General features: G+C 44.8%; 1 protein-coding gene and 1 long non-coding RNA gene across 3 annotated transcripts; both read right to left on the bottom strand.

Moving 5' to 3' along the window:
- Positions 1–864: 864 nt before the first annotated feature.
- Positions 865–5,052, bottom strand: ing3 (inhibitor of growth family, member 3). The gene is made up of 12 exons (XM_077593926.1): positions 4,883–5,052; positions 4,638–4,709; positions 3,566–3,666; positions 3,399–3,464; positions 3,185–3,281; positions 3,041–3,112; positions 2,854–2,970; positions 2,602–2,792; positions 2,257–2,465; positions 1,329–1,521; positions 1,213–1,251; positions 865–1,065 (listed from the first exon to the last, which is right to left on the bottom strand). Exons 1-12 carry the CDS (start codon positions 4,908–4,910, stop codon positions 949–951), a joined length of 1,302 nt encoding a protein of 433 aa, XP_077450052.1. The 5' UTR covers positions 4,911–5,052; the 3' UTR covers positions 865–948.
- Positions 5,053–5,291: 239 nt separating this feature from the next.
- On the bottom strand, positions 5,292–14,125 carry LOC144068948 (uncharacterized). 2 transcript variants are annotated; one of them, XR_013298341.1, is made up of 3 exons: positions 14,064–14,125; positions 5,937–6,089; positions 5,292–5,877 (listed from the first exon to the last, which is right to left on the bottom strand). It is a non-coding gene; the product is annotated as an uncharacterized LOC144068948 (long non-coding RNA). The 2 variants fall into 2 exon arrangements; XR_013298342.1 differs by lacking the exon at positions 14,064–14,125 and adding an exon at positions 6,504–6,619.
- Between the last annotated feature and the right edge of the window lie 6,470 nt (positions 14,126–20,595).

Genomic DNA, 20,595 nt, shown 5'->3' with positions numbered 1-20,595 from the left:
GATAATATTAGCAGTCGACAATGACATTTTCGTCTGCTACCAGTGACCGAGACAATCGGGATTAAAGACGAAATGGGTAAAACGAGATCGTTTTACAATAAACGTACTTTTAAAAAAATCCAGTACAAAAGTTGTTATACGGCATACATAATTTCAAAGGATCAAAAAACTTACGTGAAAAACGTACAAGTTGACAACAACTTTTGTGTATTTACATATAGGTGATTAAAAAGCTATTGATACGCTAACATGCCGCAATTGGAGTTCCCCAGGAAAAAACACCTCAAATAAAACCGGGGATCGGACTTCTTTCTTTCTCTGCTAAGCGACAGAAGGAGGAGGAAGCGTTCCACGTCACCCGTCTTTACTCGCCGGTCAAAGGTCAAATAAAGCCAGCGGGCCTGCCGGCAGGGCCGGCCTGGGAGCCCTGCATCTGGAGCCGCTTCAGAGGCCGGCGCCGGCAGAGCCGCGTACACTCCGCGTCTTTCTTCTCGGCTTTCCGCGCGGCGGCGACACATTCCGCACGCCGGCGCCGCACATCGCGACAAAGTGAGACAAGAAAACTTAACAGGGATTTTCTTGTTCGTAACCGGGCTCGGCCAAAGCTTCAAACGCGACGCACACGTACGCACGCATTTTCAAACCGCGTGAGCCGAGCCGTTGCCGCGCGCCTGGATTTTCTCGTACATGACGTAGCAAAAGCGATCCCAAACGCGGTAACGAAGATATTTTTCCGTTTGCGTTCAACTTAACTTCCTTGGCCACTTAGAAGCTCGGCTGTCCACTTTTAGAGAAACCGTGGACGTTCGGGTGCCTTTAGGGGGCGGCACTGACGTCACGGGACAAAAGACATGAGACAAGTACTTTTTGTTGCCGAGAACAATTTATCACATCGGAACGAAAACAAAAATAAGCGAGCGACGGCATTCCAGCTTTCTGTCCGCCCGTCTACTTGTGCCGGCTCCCGCGGCGTTTCATGGCGGCTGTGCACTGGGGGCAGTACCACTTGCCTTTGGGGGCTTCGCTCAGGCCCACGCAACCGTAGTGGAACCACTCGATGGGGCACTGCGGAGCATGTCGATCGGTCAGTCAATCGAACCCAGGATTTGGCAACGGTCGAACTTCTCAGAGGCGTTTTCAAAAGTCACGCACGCCACCGAAAACGACTTTGAGAAGCCCGAAGACGATCCTAATGTGCAGCACGCTACTTACGTCAGTGTTGTCGCAACCCACCATCTCACCATACGACACCTAGAAAACAAAAAAAAAATCAAGATATTCGTCCGTCCATCAGCGAGTTTTGGGAGGAGCAGGCAGTCGGGCGCCACCTGGTTGCAGATGCAGTAGCGCGGCTCGTTGGGGTCATAGGTCCAGTCCACCTGCCCCCCGGCCTCGGCTTCGGGCAGCGCCGACGCCTGCTGCGACAGTTCCTGGGCCAACGCGGATGATGACGAGCACGACGAAAGCGACGACGAGGACGAAGATGACGACGACTGGTGATTGGAAGACTTGACGCTGCTCCTTAAAAAGAAAAAGACAAGACATTGGAGTCTAGCAACAAAAAAAAAGAGAAAAAAAAGAAGAAGTACTACTACTACGGCTACCACTACTATTATTAGTACTACTACGGCTACCACTACCACTATTAGTACTACTACCGCTACCACTACTACTACCACAATTAGTACTACTAATACTGCCGCTACCACTCCTACTATTAGTACTACTACTACTGCCGCTACCACTCCCGCTACCACTACTACTACCACAATTAGTACTACTAATACTGCCGCTACCACTCCTACTATTAGTACTACTACTACTGCTACCACTCCTACTATTAGTACTACTACTACTACCGCTACTACTACTACTACTACCGCTACCACTCCTACTATTAGTACTACTACTACTACCGCTACCACTCCTACTATTAGTACTACTACTACTGCTACCACTCCTACTATTAGTACTACTACTACCGCTACCACTCCTACTATTATTACTACTACTACCGCTACCACTCCTACTATTAGTACTACTACTACTACCGCTACCACTCCTACTATTAGTACTACTACTGCTACTACCGCTACCACTCCTACTATTAGTACTACTACTGCTACTACCGCTACCACTCCTACTATTAGTACTACTACTACTACCGCTACCACTACTAATATTAGTACTACTAATACTACTACTACTACCACCGCTACCACTACTTCTACTACTAGTATTACTACTACTACTTACTTGGACTTGCGGCCCCGGGAGTCCGAGTTGACGGCGGTAGCGTTGGCGGTGGCTGGGGCCAGCGTCTGCGTCAGCGTGGACGCCAGGGCGGAAGACGGATACGGCGAAGACTCGCGGGAGAGAGCGAAGTCTCGGCTTAGCTGGAAGTCATTGTTCTTGATGGCCTCGTAGCTGGCTTTCAGGCTAGACGTCCGCCGACCTTCCTTCATCTGTCGCCAGCGCCATCACGGACATCAACTTTCAGATTTGTGCTAACGCGGCGCTTGTTCTTCTCGCGAGCCAAATTAGCGGTCCTATATGGTGGACGGCGACGTGACGACACGCCAAGAAAAGAGCGGGGCTGACCTGCGCAGTGGCTTGCACGGCCTGCGCGGCGGCCATGCTAATAGCGCCGGCTCCGGCGGCGGGACCCGCGGGCAGAGAGCTCAGGCTGTACGAGGTCGGAGCTTGCGAAGAGTGGACGCCGTACACGTTGTTGTTGTTGGCGGCGGCAGCGGTGGCGGCGGACGCCAACGTGGTGCTGTTGGTACGGCAACCTGCGCAAAAAGGGGTCAGAGGCACGGCACCGCGCAAGCTAGCAAACACACACACGTGTACCCGGCGCGTTCTCCTTGCAGGCGTCCGACGTCAGCGTGGACAGCAAGGCTTCCGACTTAAACTTTTTCTCAGGGACATGCTCTGTCGTGTGGTGGGCCGACGCGCTGTACTTCCTCTCTGAAGCCACAGAAAGCGACGTCAGCACCGCGGGCAGGAGCGAGCGAGCCGACCCGGCGGGCAAACTCACTCTCGGCGGCGGTGTGCGAGTGGACGTAATGATTGTTGACGGGTTGTGACGGGCTGTCCATCTCCAGAGAGCCTGTGGCCGCGAGGGGGCACGGCAAGGTTAACGGGAGGCGGCGTGGTGGGACGGGAGCCAGCAGACACTCACGTCTCTCCAGGACCTCGGTGATGCCGGCGTTGTCAGCCTCCAGCTCCATCTTGAATTTGGCAAGCTCCTGGTCCAGTTTCCGCAGGTGCCGGTCCACCTGGGTAGAACGTGGCATCAGTGACACCTAGCGGCGGCGCTGAAAACTACTTTTCGAGACAGTTTTTTTTTCCTCCCCAAGTATTTGGACATTTTGGGATGGATGACTGCCACTTACCAGATCGTAAATCTGATTGGCCAGTTGCACTTTCTCATCTGCGTCTTCCAAGGCTTTGTAGTAATCCTGAGGAGGAAAAAAGGCACTTTCGCTAGAAAACTGATCGTTGGCAAAATGCTAGATTTGCGAGAAAGTGGATGAATTGCATTTCTGGTTGTTCATCTGACCTTCTTGATGACATCCATCTGGTCCTCCCTCCACTCAGGTTTGTTCTTCTTGGCGTTGACGAAGAAGTCGCTGACCTTTTGCTCTAGCTGGTCTGTGGCGTCTCGAAACGCCATAGATAAAAAAAATTCAAGTTAGTGTTAGGAGTCATCATTTGGTGTCAAAAGTACTCCGTGGCAGTTTTAAGTCAAAAAAAAGTTGTATAGTGAAAACAAAAACTTTTATTCCCAAAATTTGCATTGCGAAAGAAAAGGAGTGAGACATAGGAGGGGAGACCATGTAGTAGTTGCTTTTTGCTTTGTTTTTTGCAAGAAAATGTTTGTGTTTTTTTACACAATAAATACACAATCTAACAAGTCATGTTATGTTTAATATAGAAACGCTTACATGGAGAAATGACAGAGCGCGCTCAGGAAGTAAAGGGTTTTACGGAATTATGATATTTTACCAAAACTCCTCACCCGAACTTTAGCACTTTTTTATCTCCTTGGAGAATATTATTGTTCTTGCATCACAATTTGCTTGCGTTCCTATTTATTCCCCAAATCAATTTGTCCTTCCCTAGCATTTCTTGCCTGCATTATCGGAGTTGTCAGTTTTTAACCCTAGAACGGTAACCTGGGGTGACCGGGTGTTTACAATCTGTATGGGAGACAGACAAAAAATGGTAAATTTTTCAGTACGTACCAATTTTTTTTCCTCCTTTCAACACTTGCAGTATGGCAAATTATGCTTCAAATGACTCAAAGTACATCAATGAAACACATACAGTACTATACATACACTCAACTGTTAGATACAGGGCGTGAAAGGGGTTACCTTTCACGCTTCTGAAATAGAGGGTTACCATTCTAGGGTTAAATTATTTTTAGTCTATAATTTCACTCTGTCAAGCATTTGTTTATCCATCCCTTTTAACTTTGCCCTGCACAGAGAAGGTCTGCATCCTCCACCTTCTCATTTGGCTGATTGCTCGCGTCAAAAACGGACTAGTACGCCACCGCAAGTTAAGTTTTTTTCCCCCCAATTCCATGTTGTGTTGACATGCGGTGTCGTGCGAGAGTCGGGCCATACTTTGGACCTGCAGGTCCATCTCTCTCATTTCCGTAAACCTGTCGCGGAGGTCCATGGGAAGCTGCTCGATCACTGAGAGGGGGGAAGACAAGAAAAAAAGAGAGAATGGGGAAGGGGGTGGGGGGCTTAGCGAGCTAGCACACGCTAGGCTAACTCCTTGAGAGTCGAACGGTGGCGAGGGCGGCGGCGGACGGAAGGCGAAGGGGCAAAAGGTGAGGTGACCGTGCGCGTGCTCGTGTACTCACTCTCCAGGTAATCCTCCAAGTACAACATTGTGACAAAGGACAGCTTGAAGGCGTTTAGGCAAAGAAATGATTTCTTTCAAGATGGCGTCGTCTGTCTTCCGGCGTTGGCGAGGCAGTTTTCTTCCTCGCTCATCTTTGAGCGTGGAGGCACCTTTGCGCTTTTCTTCCCCACGTGGCAAGTCACGATACTGCAGGTATACGGTGGCTCGGAATTACGAGGAAAACGTGGCAATTCAGGCGATAAGTGGGAGATTTGCACAGAAACTTCGTCAGACACTCCGGAATAAATGAGGATGTGGGGCAACCTTTGTTTTTCCTTGTTTTATCACGAAACAAATGAAATTGAAATGATTTTATTTCTGCACGAGGACATTTAAAGCTCATGAAAACTAGAATATATTTACATCTTCATGGAAGTGGACTATGGGATCCTCGAAGAGAACAGTGCTTTATTTTGAAAGGAAACAGAAGTGTGGTTTTGCATCGGTGCTAAAATCTAAAATATTCTTATAGAGGACATAAACTCTACCTTTTTCCCCACAGCAGTTACTGCGAGAGCCAATTCCCAAATTTTCACATATTCGGTGCACTGCGTGGTTTGAAAAAGTATTCATCCAAAAATAAAAATAAAAACATGTTGAGGTGTGAGAGAGTGTGTTTTACAGCATGACAAACGTTACTTAATAGCCTATCTTAGGACACCAACAGACTGGATCCAATTTTATTGTCTACCAATAGTAGGTTGGGGATCTACTGGCAGATCGCAATGGACGTATTGACCATTCCTGCTCTCTCTATTGTTCTTCACTTGGCGTCCAATCGCGCCAACCGCGCTTTTGGGAAGGCTTGACGGGGTGCCGTCGGTTTTCCCGTTCGCCGGGCGATCCCGTCTCCCCGACCCGGTCTTCCTCGTTCCGGCTATGCGATCGGTGGAGCGCACGGGAAGGCAGTAGATGTGCATTGGGAACTTGCGGAAGTAGCTGCTGACCCAGGGCCTGAAAGGGCAGACGTGTGAGCCTGGCCCGGCCATTTGCCGCGTGCGGCGTGCGCGTACTTGGACAGCTGCTGGCTAAAGCGCAGGAAGTGGAGGTTCTGCCACGTGCCTGTGTTTTGTGGGGCGAGAGCCATGCTATCATGCCTCGCCCGTCGACGTTCTTCTTCCATTTTGGATCTCCCAGTCGCGCTCGGCGCCCTCTGCCGGCCAAACCTGAGAAAGGAGCAAATGCCAGTCCCAGCAGAGCTTCGGCAGGCGCCGTCAGATCTTCGAAAAAGATCCATTTCATGCCGGGAGCGCAACTTGGGTTTGTGGGCGTAAAGAGAGTATATAAAACAAATGTAGGATGATGAGCAGAGCTCATCTTACTTGTTGTTTGAGTGTTAAAATCCTAGCTCCCGCGCCATTGTGGGGGCCCGTTACCACTCAGCCAGCCCACACGGGCCCTACTCCTATTTGTTCCGCCACTGTTGCACGCGTCCTCAAATTTCACTCAGATTTGCTTTCAGTGGCCTTCACCGTAATCACTGTCACCTATCCTTCTCACACAAGCAGACTTCCGTATCACTCGGATCTAGGCTCGTCTCGTATGACGAAACACCATCCAATGAGGTTTCTCTTGCTCACCCGCCGCCGTCTTCTTCCCCCAAGTTTTGGTTCCCCGTAAATTTTCGCAGCGTCCGGGCTCCAGTGTCACCAGGGGACCTCGCCTTTCCCCGAAGGAGGGATGAGACCCGCGCCAGGTGTGCACAAAATTAGGGAGAAAAAATACAATAAATAAATACATGAAAAATACCATTTGAGACTTAAAAATCTTACACTCACGCCACCTAATCCAAGGTGAATCTGACCTTTTGCTTGGTGTCCATGAATGTCCGTAGCTGCTTCTTCTCATCAGTGTGGAGCACTTGAAGACTTCTTTATTATGAATGAGTTGCCTCACAACTTGTGTGTGTTTGCGCATGCGTTCGTTTCCTCGCTCCTAAAAATGGGCTCGGTGCCTCCCGCAATGATTTCAGTGTCATTTTATTTAGTCATTTCGCCTTAGAAATATGCAATTCACGCACTATCCAACTTTCAGCATGTACATCTTTTGTTTGTGCGCAACAAATATCATGTCCTTTACTCTAGATGCCTGACTTTATCATGGAACTCATTTGCATGTCAAATCCCACCGGGGAGAAACAGTGAATTAAGGAAATTGGGTTATCGTCATCAGCGGTCTAAAGACCGCCAAGCTCCTCGGCAGCAAAGCATGTACTTTGTAAGACTCTCGCCCTTCTCTGTTTAATGTTGGGTTGAAACATTCTGTTTATGTATGAATCTTGATCATCAATTCATAGCATCGAATTGTAAAGGCCATGACTCCAACTGCAGAGTGCTTATTTTCTCGCAGAAGGGAAAATTCATTCAAATCCTTAATTTTATTCTTATTTTTTAGATATGCATTTTGAGAAAATGTTTCTAATGTATTATTTTCTGTTAGCATTTTGAAAAGACAGCATGGGGAATTAAGTTTCTGTCCATGTGAGTGGAAACAATTCGATTTTATTACATTTCTTTCAACTCAGTTTTGTGTTGTTTATGTTGTGGATAAAATCAATTGCATAGTATTTGGTGCTGAATGGCCACCAGTGAGCGCTGTTGGCTTTCACTTTCTTCACTTCACAAAACAAACAGGCAATGACCACACAATACATATAGTCCTCATAGCATGTTTTTATTATAGTTTGCACCAGTACGTATTGATTGATAGCCTTTAGCATAAGAATTTACGTCAAATTATTAGTCTTAGTCCCTACCAAATATGCTTCTCATGTACGTGTGTTGGGAGATGCCCACCTGTGTCTCACGATTGATGAGGAAGGTTTCAGTTGAGTGAGTTAGGAGCTTTGCAACAGTTTCAGGCATTATAAATGTTTTCCAAATGTTCAGATCTACAAAATTCTAATTGAGAGGGATTTTTCAATTTTAGCCTGATTTTTAGGATGAGCATCTTAAAAACTGCTGAGAGTGTAAATGTGGCTCTTGTTTTATATCTTTTATTTTGAAACATTGTTTTGTCCCAAGACGTGACTATTCGCTTGAGCATGCTTCATGAATCCCACCAGCTGTCGTCTGATTGGCCTGCCCTGAGAGCCCGAGGCTTTGCCGCCTAATGTCGACATCGTGCTGCTGCAAAATTTAAGTTACACGGAAAGTACACCCAGAACTCCGTCAGCAAGAGGTCACGGTTATGCTATGCTAACGATCTTGCTACGGAAAAGCTGAACTCGTAAATAACCACGAATGAATAATTCATTTTAACGCAGTTATTGTGTGTCGCACTACTGGGCGGCGAGACTGCACGACCAAAAACCACCAAAAGCCGTCAATGACGACGAGTGAGCTTGCGGCTTACTGTTGCCATGACATCTGAAATTTAAAAAAAAAATCTTGGCGGCTTTTGTTACACTAAAGTCCTCCAAAGCGTAATCGGGAAGCCGCTATCGTATAGCGCCACCTGCCCCATTGCCAGGTAGCTCACACCCGTTTGGCAATGGTGACGGTAAAGCAGAAAAATCCATTGGTTGAGATATTTCGTACATGCTTGAACGGAAAGCTAGTAGCACTCAATGCTAACTGATGAGAATGAACGAACTGTAGTCGTAGGTTAGTTTTGCAATGTGTTTACAAGGTCAGACCTTAATCTTATTCTCTTTGTTCAGCCCTCCTTAACAAAAACCTCCCGTGCTTGTCATCACAAACCTTTCTGTTGAGCCGTGAGGCAACAATGGGTGTTTAGTGAAGTCATTTTTAATAAGTGTAAACTGTCCTTTAACTCCCCTCTGAGTGAACAATGCCTGCCTTGAAGTTCCTAGTGGGAAATGAAGAGTTTGGCGGTCTTTTGTTTGATGCGGCAAATCCCACCCGCCGCCGATGGGTTGCTCAAGCGGCTCGGATTGCGCTGTTGACAGATATTTGTGTCAACAAAGTTCAAACCTGGCAGTCGCTATTCTCTGGGGATCTTGGGGATGAAAATGTGATGACTTTGTAATTGAGGGATAATGGTTTTTGCCATGAAGAATATCTTAAGGTATGTTTTTGGTGGCTTTGTTTGGATTTTTAATGATGCGGAAACGTTAAGGGGATTATCTCCCAGAAGGTTTTGCAGGTGAAACAGTATAAACATTTTGAGCTAAGTAGGTGCAAACTCCCGAAATTTGTTATGTCAGCCGTAAAACACCAAGGGATTTTAAAAGAAAAACAAAAAGGAAATGCAATAACTTCACAGAGGAGAAGGCCGAATGTCAAATATTTCTTTTTTGACAAATAGGACAGCTGCCTCAAAACAACCTGCTAGCGTAAGATTCCTGGGATCTAAGGACCTTATTTTCTGCTTTGATTATGCCACTCCTCTTCCCTATTTTTGTATTACACGGCTTATCTTGTTTAAATGTTTGCCAACAATTATTCCCTGTTGTTCCGAAGGTTAATTTGCACCTCTGACGAAGCCGCCATTGAACCTTTACTTTAACTTTCGGACAACTATGACAACAAAGCCTTGCGGCAGAAACATGGAACGTGTCACAAACCATGTGGCAATCCATTAAATCATAGCGTAATAATTTCCCAAAACCATTTACAACAATAAACAAAAGACCTTTCTTGAGCAAGGTACATGTTCTTATCACTTCAAGGCAAGATTATCGCTTTACAGTGGATCACAACAAAACACTGTTGGTCTATGTTCACATGCACTACATACGGCGTTAGAGCCTCCATTTTTCTCAGGAAGCCGATGCCTGACAAGGTATTAAATCATTAAAAGTCACCGAAATTTTATACGTCATATTGAGGGCCATTGTTTGTTCTTGCACAGCTGTAAAAAGTGTTCACAGCAGTAAAAAACGTCCCTTTGTCTGTCCTTCCTGGAAAACTGAATAATAAATGGGACAATAATAGTGCGCCTGATCAACACCAGGTCACGTAACGAAACAATCGAGGCCGTTATATCACATTTGAGGTTGGTAGAACATTGCCTGAAGGTGAGGGTCACCATAGAAACGCTAGGATCGCTTCTTTGCGTCAGCCTGCCCGCCTAAACCATTTTGGACAGATTACTGTGTATACTTCACGTCTAAACACAAATGCTCCAAGGATCGTCCCTAAACTGCAGTATTTTTCTGTAATTCACATCCCTTTTCTCGTGCGTTTATTAAATTTGATTTGCATCCTCCATCAACGTTCCGTATTTGTCTCAGGGGTGCTCACCACAATAGAACGCAAGCATTCTTGAATAATAATAATAATGAATAATTTACCGCGGCAATCAAGGTGGATTTCAATCACTGCAAGGACACCTTGACCCTTCACCTGCTGGTATTGCCATAAAATCCTGGATCAGTCCCTGAGATGAAAAATAATATTTGAATCCACTTTCCGAGCGGGCTCACAAATGACTCTTGCACCCCCCCAATGCCGTGATTATCAAGAGCAAACCCCTCCCTAAATACACTCATTCGTGATAACACAATTAGCATAAACACGCCAGTTGGCTCACTCTCATTGCATGATTGGCCAAAAGCACATGGATGCATACTTTTTTTTCCACTGTTGCGCTACCTAACGATGCTCCTGAGGGTCTCCAAATAGGACACTACCATTGTTTCTATCATCTATCACACATGCAAATAATTGGCATGGAGCTATCACAACATCTTTGTTCTACGAATGATTACGGCTCACCACAGATAGGCTGTCTAAGACCTGAAAAAAAGGAAAAATGTGGGTGTGAGTTTGTTTAGCAGTCGCCCCGCGGTGCCCTACATCTGTCAACTTGTTAGGAACACCATAAGCGAGCTCGCCAAAGCGGGATACCGCGAGTGTGTCTGCATAGTAACAAATCCTGCCATGGCTCAATGGGGTAAAGCTTGAGGACTTGGTGTGTGTGTGTGTGTTTGTGTGGGGATTGTCTGGTGGATGCAGTCTGCAGGGGGTCTATTCATTTTTTGTCAACAACTCTCTTTCAACGGCCAATCAGATGATGCGCTGAAATGACCACCAAGGCACCGAGAGCAGGGGTGTCTAATTTCTAGCCCATTCAGTACATACAGAATCAAATACTTTGATTTTTTTTTCACACGGGTGCCGTAAATACAGAAAATTTTACGCTTATGAGCACTTTGCTCAATTTTGTATTTGCACTCACATTTGTTCTTTTGCCCCTCGCAGTCAAAAAGGCGCCCCCAAAAATGGCAGGCAATGAGTTAACAAAGAACCTTAAGTTGTCCCAAAACAAACAGGGTGTAACGTGGAAATGCCCCAAAATAAGCAGAAAGCAACCAATGAATAAGAACCAGCCAGGGAATTCCCCAAAGATCAATAGGACATTATTCAAAATATGGACAGGAACGCAAAATTAACTTAATGCCTGCTATTGACAATGATAGATGTCCAATTCACTTAAACTGGCTGTGGATGTTCATCTCTCAGTGCCACTGACGGCACTCGACGTCAATGTCGGCCAGTATGCTAACTTTTTGGGTCTAAAATAAACAAGTCTAGTTAGCATGAATGTGGCCCGCAAACTAAACTGAGTTTGACAACGGTGCCCTAGAGTTACCTCGCAGAAACAGACATACACACACATCGACTAGGCCCACACAAAGTGCATGCGGATACGCAGCAAGGGCACTCATGACACTCTGACCTCATTTCTTCCTGTGTTTGTATGCCTTCATTCGGGGGGGCTAAAGACACCCGTGCATTAATGGTAGCGCTGAATCTGCACTCCCTCACGGCCAATGTAATGGTATACACAAAAAAAAAAATCAGGCGGGGGCAGCACTCACGGAGACAATGCAGCGTGAAAAGCGCCACTGTCTTGTTGACATTTGCCTCCTTTCCATCCTTGTTTGTCCCACTGGAAGGAAGCCATAATGAAACCCACCGCAGACCAAAGTATCTCGGCCTTTTCTGGCGTGTAGGAGTGGGCGCAATCCAAGATGTTTCCTGGAATGACAGCTTAGTTAGCCGTCAGGTGAGGCTGACATTTTGCCTTTGCCGTAGTCTTCCATTACCAAAGATCTTGTGTAATAGCACATTCATGCTTCAACAATCGGGGTGAAATCGCTGGCAGTCAACGCCGTTTAACAATCGAGGTGCAATACATCTCAGGGTCAGATCCATTTCGTAGCCAACTCGTTGCAGGTAGATTGATTGTGAGCTTCGGTGCGGAGGTACGACACTTAAAAGGCACACGCAGAGAGTAATGCGTCTTCATATAGCGGGAATAGCCATTGAAAGGTCTGCGATGGTGCCACACTCTTGCTGGAAAATTCCAATAGGGTTAAAGTAAAATATCACAATGTGATATTTGCGTTTCCCCGGCTTTGCGCCGAAATTTCTTTAGCTCTCGGGTTGAAGGATTAACACAAGCTGTGTTGAGAATATTCAGATGAAGCCCAGACAGCGGCGGATAGGAGGTGTTGGCTCAGCAGGGCTAAATATGGGATTGTCTTTTGCTCGCTGAATTCGAGAAAACAGCCTGGCAGGCTTTGGTGCCTCTTGGGATATTGTGCGAGTGAGCGTATTGCATCCATCTGGCACATCACCCCCCCCCCCCCCCCCCCACCCACCCACTAGAACCCCCGTCCCTGTTTGCCTCATTTCATCTCCAGGTGGGCCTCTCTGCAGCCTACTGCATGCATGTATTAGTGCCTCCTTGAAGGAAAGCGACCTTCAAATGTCCTTTGGTTGCCACAGGAGCTGGCTTGATGGACGCTTAACATTTACATTTGGTGTGCAAATCAAGGCTATGCGAATTTCAGCTATTTAAAATATTGGCCTTTCCAATTAGGAAAGGACAAGATGACGTAAAATGGGAAATAAGGGTTAGAAAGTATTAAGACAGGACTACAAAAGGGGTATTAAATGGAACAAGATGGACTCATTTGTCATGAATTTTCTCCCTCTGAGGGGAAAAAACCTACCACAAAGTGCAAGGTAATCAGATGATTTTTGGACGTTGATAGTGTTTGCTTTTTGGTGTATTTTCTAAAATGGAAAGGATGACCATTCTGTACACCCAAAAGCAGAGAAGAGAATTTGATTCTGATTATTTTATTCTTTTTCACTTGAATATCGAAGTGTAACGTTTTTGATTTTGGATGCCCCAAGAAGGAAGAACGATACAGTATCTGCTTTTCAAGAGGTGCCCAAATGGAAATTGGACCTGAGAAGCCTGCTGGGGCATTGATTTTCCTGCCAAGGGATTGAGTTTTTAACCCCTACAAGTAGACTGCCGAGCTCAGGAAAGGTGGATTAAGTGGCATCACGCTCATTTACTATATGAAACTGATTGGAGCGAACATTGTTTACCGGTATTAATCCCTAAAACACACGCGAGCCCCAACACAGGCATCGGATGTGGACAGAAGGTTTCTGGGATTAGATATGCAGGGAGTCCAGGATCAGACAGACTCATCAGTAGATAGGGATACTAGATTAAAAGACCCACACATTAACCATGACCCTTTAAACTTTGGAGAAACTACATATTTAGCAGGCTGGAAAGATGGACATCTTTGTCCGCCAACAATACAAAGGTGACAGTCTATCCCTGATATATCTGCTGTCTAGCCTCTCATTTACATCTCCGTTATGAGGTTTTATCAAAATCAATTACAAAAGCAGCCCCCTCTGCCCACCTCAGGCATGCCTGGGCATGAGCAGAATGTTTATTTCTTGTCCAAAGAAAGCAGCCACGCAATAATAATGGCCCATCTTACCATACGGACTGAGCCAGAGGCCAATCCGTGGGCGTGAATAATGCAACTATCGGAAGGTGACCACTTAAATCAAAGTAGGACCAAATGAAGCTGCAAATGTAATATTTTTCATCATTTTTGTATGATGTTAATTTATTTTATCCTGGTGGACCCTTCTAGCTGGGGATGGCGTAGATATCTGCAATGTGTAACCTCTTAAAAGCTAAAAAAAAAAGTTATTATAAAATTAGATAACTGCTGTTGCAAGCTACATTTCTTTCCTAGCTAACTATGGGCACCAGGCAAGGCACACCCAAAAGACAAAACAAATCGGTAGATTGGCAAAATTCCAAGAGTCATTTCCAATAGTGTAAAAGGACTTGATTTCTACTCTCAAAAAAGGTACATATAGATAAAAAAAGAGGGTACTAATTACCTTTTGGATTGGTTATATGTGCCAACGTTTTTGTTGTTGTTGGGGTCTTGGGTGGATGAGTGTGTTTTCCTTGTGTCCTGTCCCCGTGATTGTATTATTTCACCTGCTGCGTCCCTTTAGCCCCGCCTTCCCTTGTGTGACCCAGGTGTTTGTGATTGTCTTGTCGACCAACCACGTCTGTGTATTAAAACCATTTGTATGTCCTTGAGGGAGTATTGTTTCCTGGTAATATATTTACGTGAAGAGCCACAGATTTAATGTTGTTGTTGTTTTTTGCGACAAAGTTTTAGCCCAAAAGCGCCCGTGTCTGCTCCGTCTGAGCCGTAGGAAGTGGGTCATCTCTCCACGGGAAAGCACCATAACAGAAATACATAACTATAACTCACAATAGTCCAGCTGTTTGCTTGCGCAAGTATAATTGCGCTGTCGGCGCACGCTTTTCCCTGGTTGGGGAATGACCATCCCTCGATCAGGCTGTTTTTTTTCATCAGATGCAGGGATTAGCAAAGAATTGGCTTGTGAACACATTATTGCTGTGAGCAGAATTGAGTTTGTCAGGGGGTTGAAAAGCTGAGTTGTTCTTTTCTCTTTTGTCCTTGCGGTGGTGCCTGTGCTGTTACGTTTCAGGCAAATACAGTGGCTGTTTCTTGACCTAGCTGTTGGCTATTCACTGCATTCTCCCTATGATTTAATACAATATACTGCGCACTAAAATGGTCTGCCAAGAGTTCTCTTATTGGTCTTTAGGAAGATGCTTGAAAGCACTCTCCCTCGCCAAGCTCTGTCTTGTCTCTTTGTCACGGGGCCTGACCTTTATGCTTACTTTTGCGTCGACATGCATGCTGGGCATCCTCTGAGGCCTTCCAAAAGGCTATAGAGGTGTCTCACTGGGCGCCTGCCCACGTTTTTCTAACTTCACAGAGCCAAACGTGGCTTAAAAGGCCCTCCCGGGTGGCATTCTGTATTAAAAGTGTGTTGCGACGATTTGATGGACGGAGATTTGGGCCATTTCTTATCCCTCTTTTGCACCGGGACGAAGCCAATCTAGCTGAAATGTAAACAGACCATACCTGTCAACCTCCCCTTACTAATGATTGTAATTCCCCTTATTAAGCAATAAAAAAGTACAATGCAACGCGGCACATATTTACTCACATAGGGCACACTTAAAAGTCAAACATTTTCTCCAAAGTGGACGAGGTGCCCAATCAGTGTGCACTAAATTCAAGAATCTGTAGATGTCGGTGTATGATGCTGACAGCTTGACTGTCTGGGTACATTGCTTGCTGACGCGCTATATTTATATAGTGAAAAGGCTGACGTATGAACGGGGAATGCGGATATCATGCTGAACGCATGACAATATTAGCAGTCGCCGATGACGTTTTCATCTGCTACCAATGACCGAGACGATCCGGATTAGAGCCAAAATGGGTAAAACGAGATCTTTTTTTTTTTTTTACAAAAAACGTACTTAAAAATCCCGTACAAAATTTGTTATACGGCGTACACAATTTGAAATGATCAAAAACGTATAAAATACGGGAAAACGTACAAGATGACAGGTATGACAAAGTAACATAGTTGTCTTCCTGATTTGGGGTATGGATTTTGCACAATTGATTTTATGAAGCAACCTTTCACCCAAAATAGCTACTCAGGTAATTGTAACTGAGATTTTGAGCAGAAACGTAACACCCATCATGAGTGTAGACAAGATGTCTGACTGTGAATGGCGGGCAGGGCCTTTGTTTACAGGCGTGTCTGTCTAATGCCGCATTAGGCCAACTGTGGCAGGACAATGGAGCTCGCATGTGTGTGATTTAGCATTTGGTACAATGGACCAGTGGGCCAAGGAAGGATGGGGGGGATTATAGGTCAGGACAAAGAAAAAAAGCTCAAACATGAAAAAAAATCCAGCAACTAGAGATTATTTTGAGGAACACGTTGTTTCAGAGCCTCTTTCTGGCTTGGCATCTTTTCTTTGCCCTCCCTACTCCCTCTTTTCTATCCGAGCACCCCCCCTATTTGCACAAAGGGGGCGCGCGGCAATGCACGAGCCAAACAAGTGTGTGTCTTGTTGCCGGCGGTTACACAAGGGCCAGGATTTGACTATTTGGAGGCTCCCAAGGACACTTTAGAGAAGCTCTATTAGGGCTTCTATGGTGATGAAATTGAAAGAACACGTCTTCACAACGGAAGGGGGGGGGGATTCTCCGGGTAGGCATGAAAAGGCACTCCAAAGACAAAGTGTCCGGCAGGTGTTCCTTTATGGTCCTTGTTTCGCAAGACTTCTGCGTTTTGACGTCTGGGAAGCCTTCATCTTTATGTCCATTGTCAGAAAAACGAATTTATATGCAAGTATTGTTGCTCATAATTTGTGCACTGTTTGAAATTGCCAAAATGTTCTCATTAAATGTTCTCTCTTTGAGGCGAGCACCCGTGATAGGACTAAATGTTTTAAGGTGAGCTGATGGACAAAACAAATCTGTTAGCGGGCGTCCATTGTCCAAGCAGAAGGAGGACATCTAATCTGTGCCCATTTGGGATGTTAAATATAGAATGTAATGTTCCCGTTCAGCAAGGTGATGCAACCATCCTCTGTGCAGGCTAAATGCTGCATTTGTTTGTTTTTTAAGCGCCAATTTTGTTTTTTCCTATGACGAGAAGAATACAGGGGGATGCAAAAGGCCTACAATTTTTGTCTTTAGAACATGGATTGTATTTTGTACCGGTGAGAAATACAGATTTGGCTACTGTCAATCCTTGTTTTGTGATACCATTTTACAAGTGGGAATTAGCTTAATTTTTATGCAGAAGGGTTTAGTTGATTTAAATGAAAGTCCACATTTGTAACTTCAGAGTCATCAGTATCTCAAACATTGGAATCACAATTTCAAAGCACTTGCATATGGAAATGTTTTGTTTAAACATTCATTTAAAAATGTAAATTGCTTTTAATGCCCATTGAGAGTGTGAACAGGTTCTAGATTCCAGTTCACACCGGTTTAGTTAGCCTATTATGTGTCGTCCTCTTGTTCTCTTTACCTTGCGTCAGACAAAGAGCAGCTATCTTATTGGCTCCGCTGTTACTGAGCTTTTTTTTTTTACAACGCCATCTCGAAAGCCTTTAGCTCAGTAAACAACACATGAGATTCTATTGATTAATTGGCCCTCGTCATTATCCTAGTGGCTCACTAGCTATTGCGTGTTTCTCCGTGTTCCTGCTAATAACAAATAATCATGCAGCGAGATGAGGTGCCAGAAGAAATCGCGGAGGTCGCCAACCAAGCGATTTGTGATTATGGCGCTGAACTGTAATTGCAAACGTAACACGTGTGATCAAATTTCGTTGCGTGGCACAAATGAACTTTACTTTTTTTTCTGATTGGGATGCCTAGCTCAGTTGTAATAGTGTTTTGGAGCAAGTCCCAATCATCATTATTACAAAGATAAACAGTCTTGGACAGATTAATACAAATCTGTCAACTTATACGTTCTTCACGTATTTTATACGTTTTTTGATCATTTCAAATTGTTTACGCTGTATAACAACTTTTGTATGGGATTTTTTTTAAGTACCGTAATTACTCGAATATAACACGCATATTTTTGCTATATAATTAATTCCAATAGTTGGGGGTGCGTGTTATAATTAATAACTAAAATAAATTACAAATTTTCGATCGAAAAAAGCATTGTCAAACTCACTTTGACGCACGGACATTGTGCAATTTCCAACTTTGAATTCAAAATACACGCATATTAAAGATCGTCAAGCCTCACAAACATCACAATCCTGCATTAATAAGCTGGAAAGTAGAATACAATCGTGAAACGAAGAAAAAAAGGTAAGATTTCTGATTTTCGTCAGCGGGAAATTTTAGGTGCGCACTATATTCGAGTACTGCGTTTTTCCAGATTTTTTTGGCCCAAAATTATCTGCGTGTTATTTTCGAGTGCGCGTTATATTCGAGTAATTACGGTACGTTTTTTGTAAAAACCCATTTCGGCTCTAACCCGAATCGTCTCGGTCAGTGGCGGCAGACGAAAACGTCATCGTCGACTGCTAATATTGTCACGCTTTAAGCATGATATGCGCACGCGGATTCCCCTTTCACACGTCCGCCTTTTCACTATATAAATATAGCGAGTCAGCAAGCAATGTACCCAGACAGTCAAGCTGTCAGTGTCATACAGCGACATCTACAGAATCTTGAATTTAGTGCATACTGATTGGGCACCCCATCCACTTTGGAGAAAATTTTAGACTTTTAAGTGCGCCCTATGAGAGTAAATATGTGCCGCGTTGCAATTGTATGGTTTTGTATCGCTTAAAAAGGGGAATTGCAATCGTTAATAAGGGGAGCCAAGGTTGACAGGTATGACATTGATTTAGGAAAAAAAAGTTGACTGATGAAGAAGGGTGTCCCCTTGCCTGTAGAAATGCCACAAAGCCATTTAACTAATTACCTGATAGGGACCAGAGAGGTGCTATTTCTATCACAGTGGCAATAATGAAAATAAATCATGTCCACAGCAGAGCAAGCGCAGAAGGACGGGGGACCGTCAACTGCCGAAGCGGGGGCAGAAGGTGTCAGGGCGTAAAATTATATAAGGTGTTACAGGATACAAATGTTGCATCACATTTTCCATGCCGTAATTGGACATCTAACACTGTGTTACATCAATAGTAAATGGCTACTAACATGTTTAACTGTTAAGCAATGCAAGATGTATGTTATCCTGGAATGCAATTTTCAAAAGGACCATGACAAGCTACGTGCCTGGTGGTTTGTGATGTGTCTCAACTCAAGATCAGAATCAGCTCACGTACACTAAACCAGTGTTTGGCAACTTTTTTAGAGCAATATAAAGTCATTGTCGTCCAAATTTTCTCAACAGGAATCAAATAACCCACAAAAATGTGAAAATCTAATTTTTCTCTCCTAATCTTACGCGAAAAGCAGTTGTGTGCTTACACAGATTTCGCCAAAAGTTGATGGCCGTGAAACCAAACCACTTCTGGTTTGCGTTACATAAAAATACGCATCAAAATGACTTTAATCTCCTCATTTAACTCTTGTAGTAGAAAAACTGGACTGAACTATTTTATAAAAACAGAGTCAGAAAAAGAAACGACATAAGGAAAGTCTGATTGCGGTACTTTGGTGGCGTTTTACGCCAGATGAGCAGGTAAAGTAGAGGAAGGAAAGCGCTCATCTGTTGTGTTCAGGAATCAGTGGGTGTTCGTGTTGGAAGTGTGGCTCGGTGGGTGGGTGTGAACAACACACCAATCTTACTGGTTTCCTGTCTCCCCTCCAGCTAGGCCTCAAAGAGTGACGTTGGCTTTGACGAGGCCATTTCCCCAAATGCACCTTCGTTTTGTTGAAGTTTTACTGCTCGTGGGTGGCATTCAAGGCTGGAGTTAATCGCAAATTTTGACCTCGGGTACTTTATGGATAGCTTGTGTGAGGAAACCTTCTCTGGTATTGATTTAAAAAAAATACTCTCCACATTCAATAACGTGTGAGTTCATTAGGAAGGGGTAGGGAATTTCCCAGCTCTTGACAATGCATATCCAGAGGCCAAAACATTTGAAAAAAGCTGATGAGAAATGACCTTTTCCTATTTGGGAGACACCCACAAAAGATGGACAAGGATAGTTCTTCATGGCTCTTGGACAGTTGGAAAAAAATGGAATGGATTCCAACTTTCAGTAGACAATTATTACTAGATCGAACATGAGGGATAACATTTTCTTTGTTTTTATTGAGTAGTAGTGTACTTTTAAGTCAGAGTAGAACAGGAAGTTTGGCACGCAGCGAGATTTAAAAACAAATTTAAAAAAGTTGTTGACATGCAGTGTCTATGCCTCATTGTCTGCTCCATCTGTCTGGCTTTAGCACCCCCCCTCAATGCCCGACAGCCTCAATTCCCTCTCCCCAAGCAAGCTCACACCCTCCATTGTAGTAAAAAAATCATAGAGGTCCGGTGCTTGCAGCTGTCGTGCTCATATTAATATAGTTTGTCCAGCAACACACGTTTGCGTGCTGTACTGGAAACCAAACTACATTTCCCACAAACCATCACTGCCTCGTGGTCTGTTATGTGCAAACAAGTGCGTGAGTTCAGCTTTGGTCCGGACCTAACGGGGCGGCTGTCAATATGCCTTATGTTGACATAATCATTGCGAGAATTTGATTTTGTAGCGCGGTGAGCAGTTAACCTCACAGAAGGTCACGACGACTTGTGTTTGACAAAAGCGTATATTTGTATTTTGGGGGCAATTTGGGCACGGATGAATTTTTTGCAGCGGGCCGCAGCTTTCATTTCTTGACACTTTTGCGCCGACGCCCGTGGATTTAATCAGAAATGTGCCGACGAGGACGGAGAGCAAGTAAACGGCATCGACGCACTAGTTTTCACAGCAGAGTGGAGAGTCACAACACTGCGACATTCCTGGCACTCCGAACGGCTTTTTGCGTCCCACCGAGAGGCCCTCGTTGCTTTTCAGAGAGGTCAGCACTTC

Source organism: Stigmatopora argus, chromosome 23, assembly GCF_051989625.1.
Source record: "Stigmatopora argus isolate UIUO_Sarg chromosome 23, RoL_Sarg_1.0, whole genome shotgun sequence".
Lineage (NCBI taxonomy): Eukaryota > Metazoa > Chordata > Actinopteri > Syngnathiformes > Syngnathidae > Stigmatopora > Stigmatopora argus.
The sequence above is the reverse complement of the archived record's forward strand: the minus strand, read 5'-3'. Positions and strand labels throughout refer to the sequence as shown.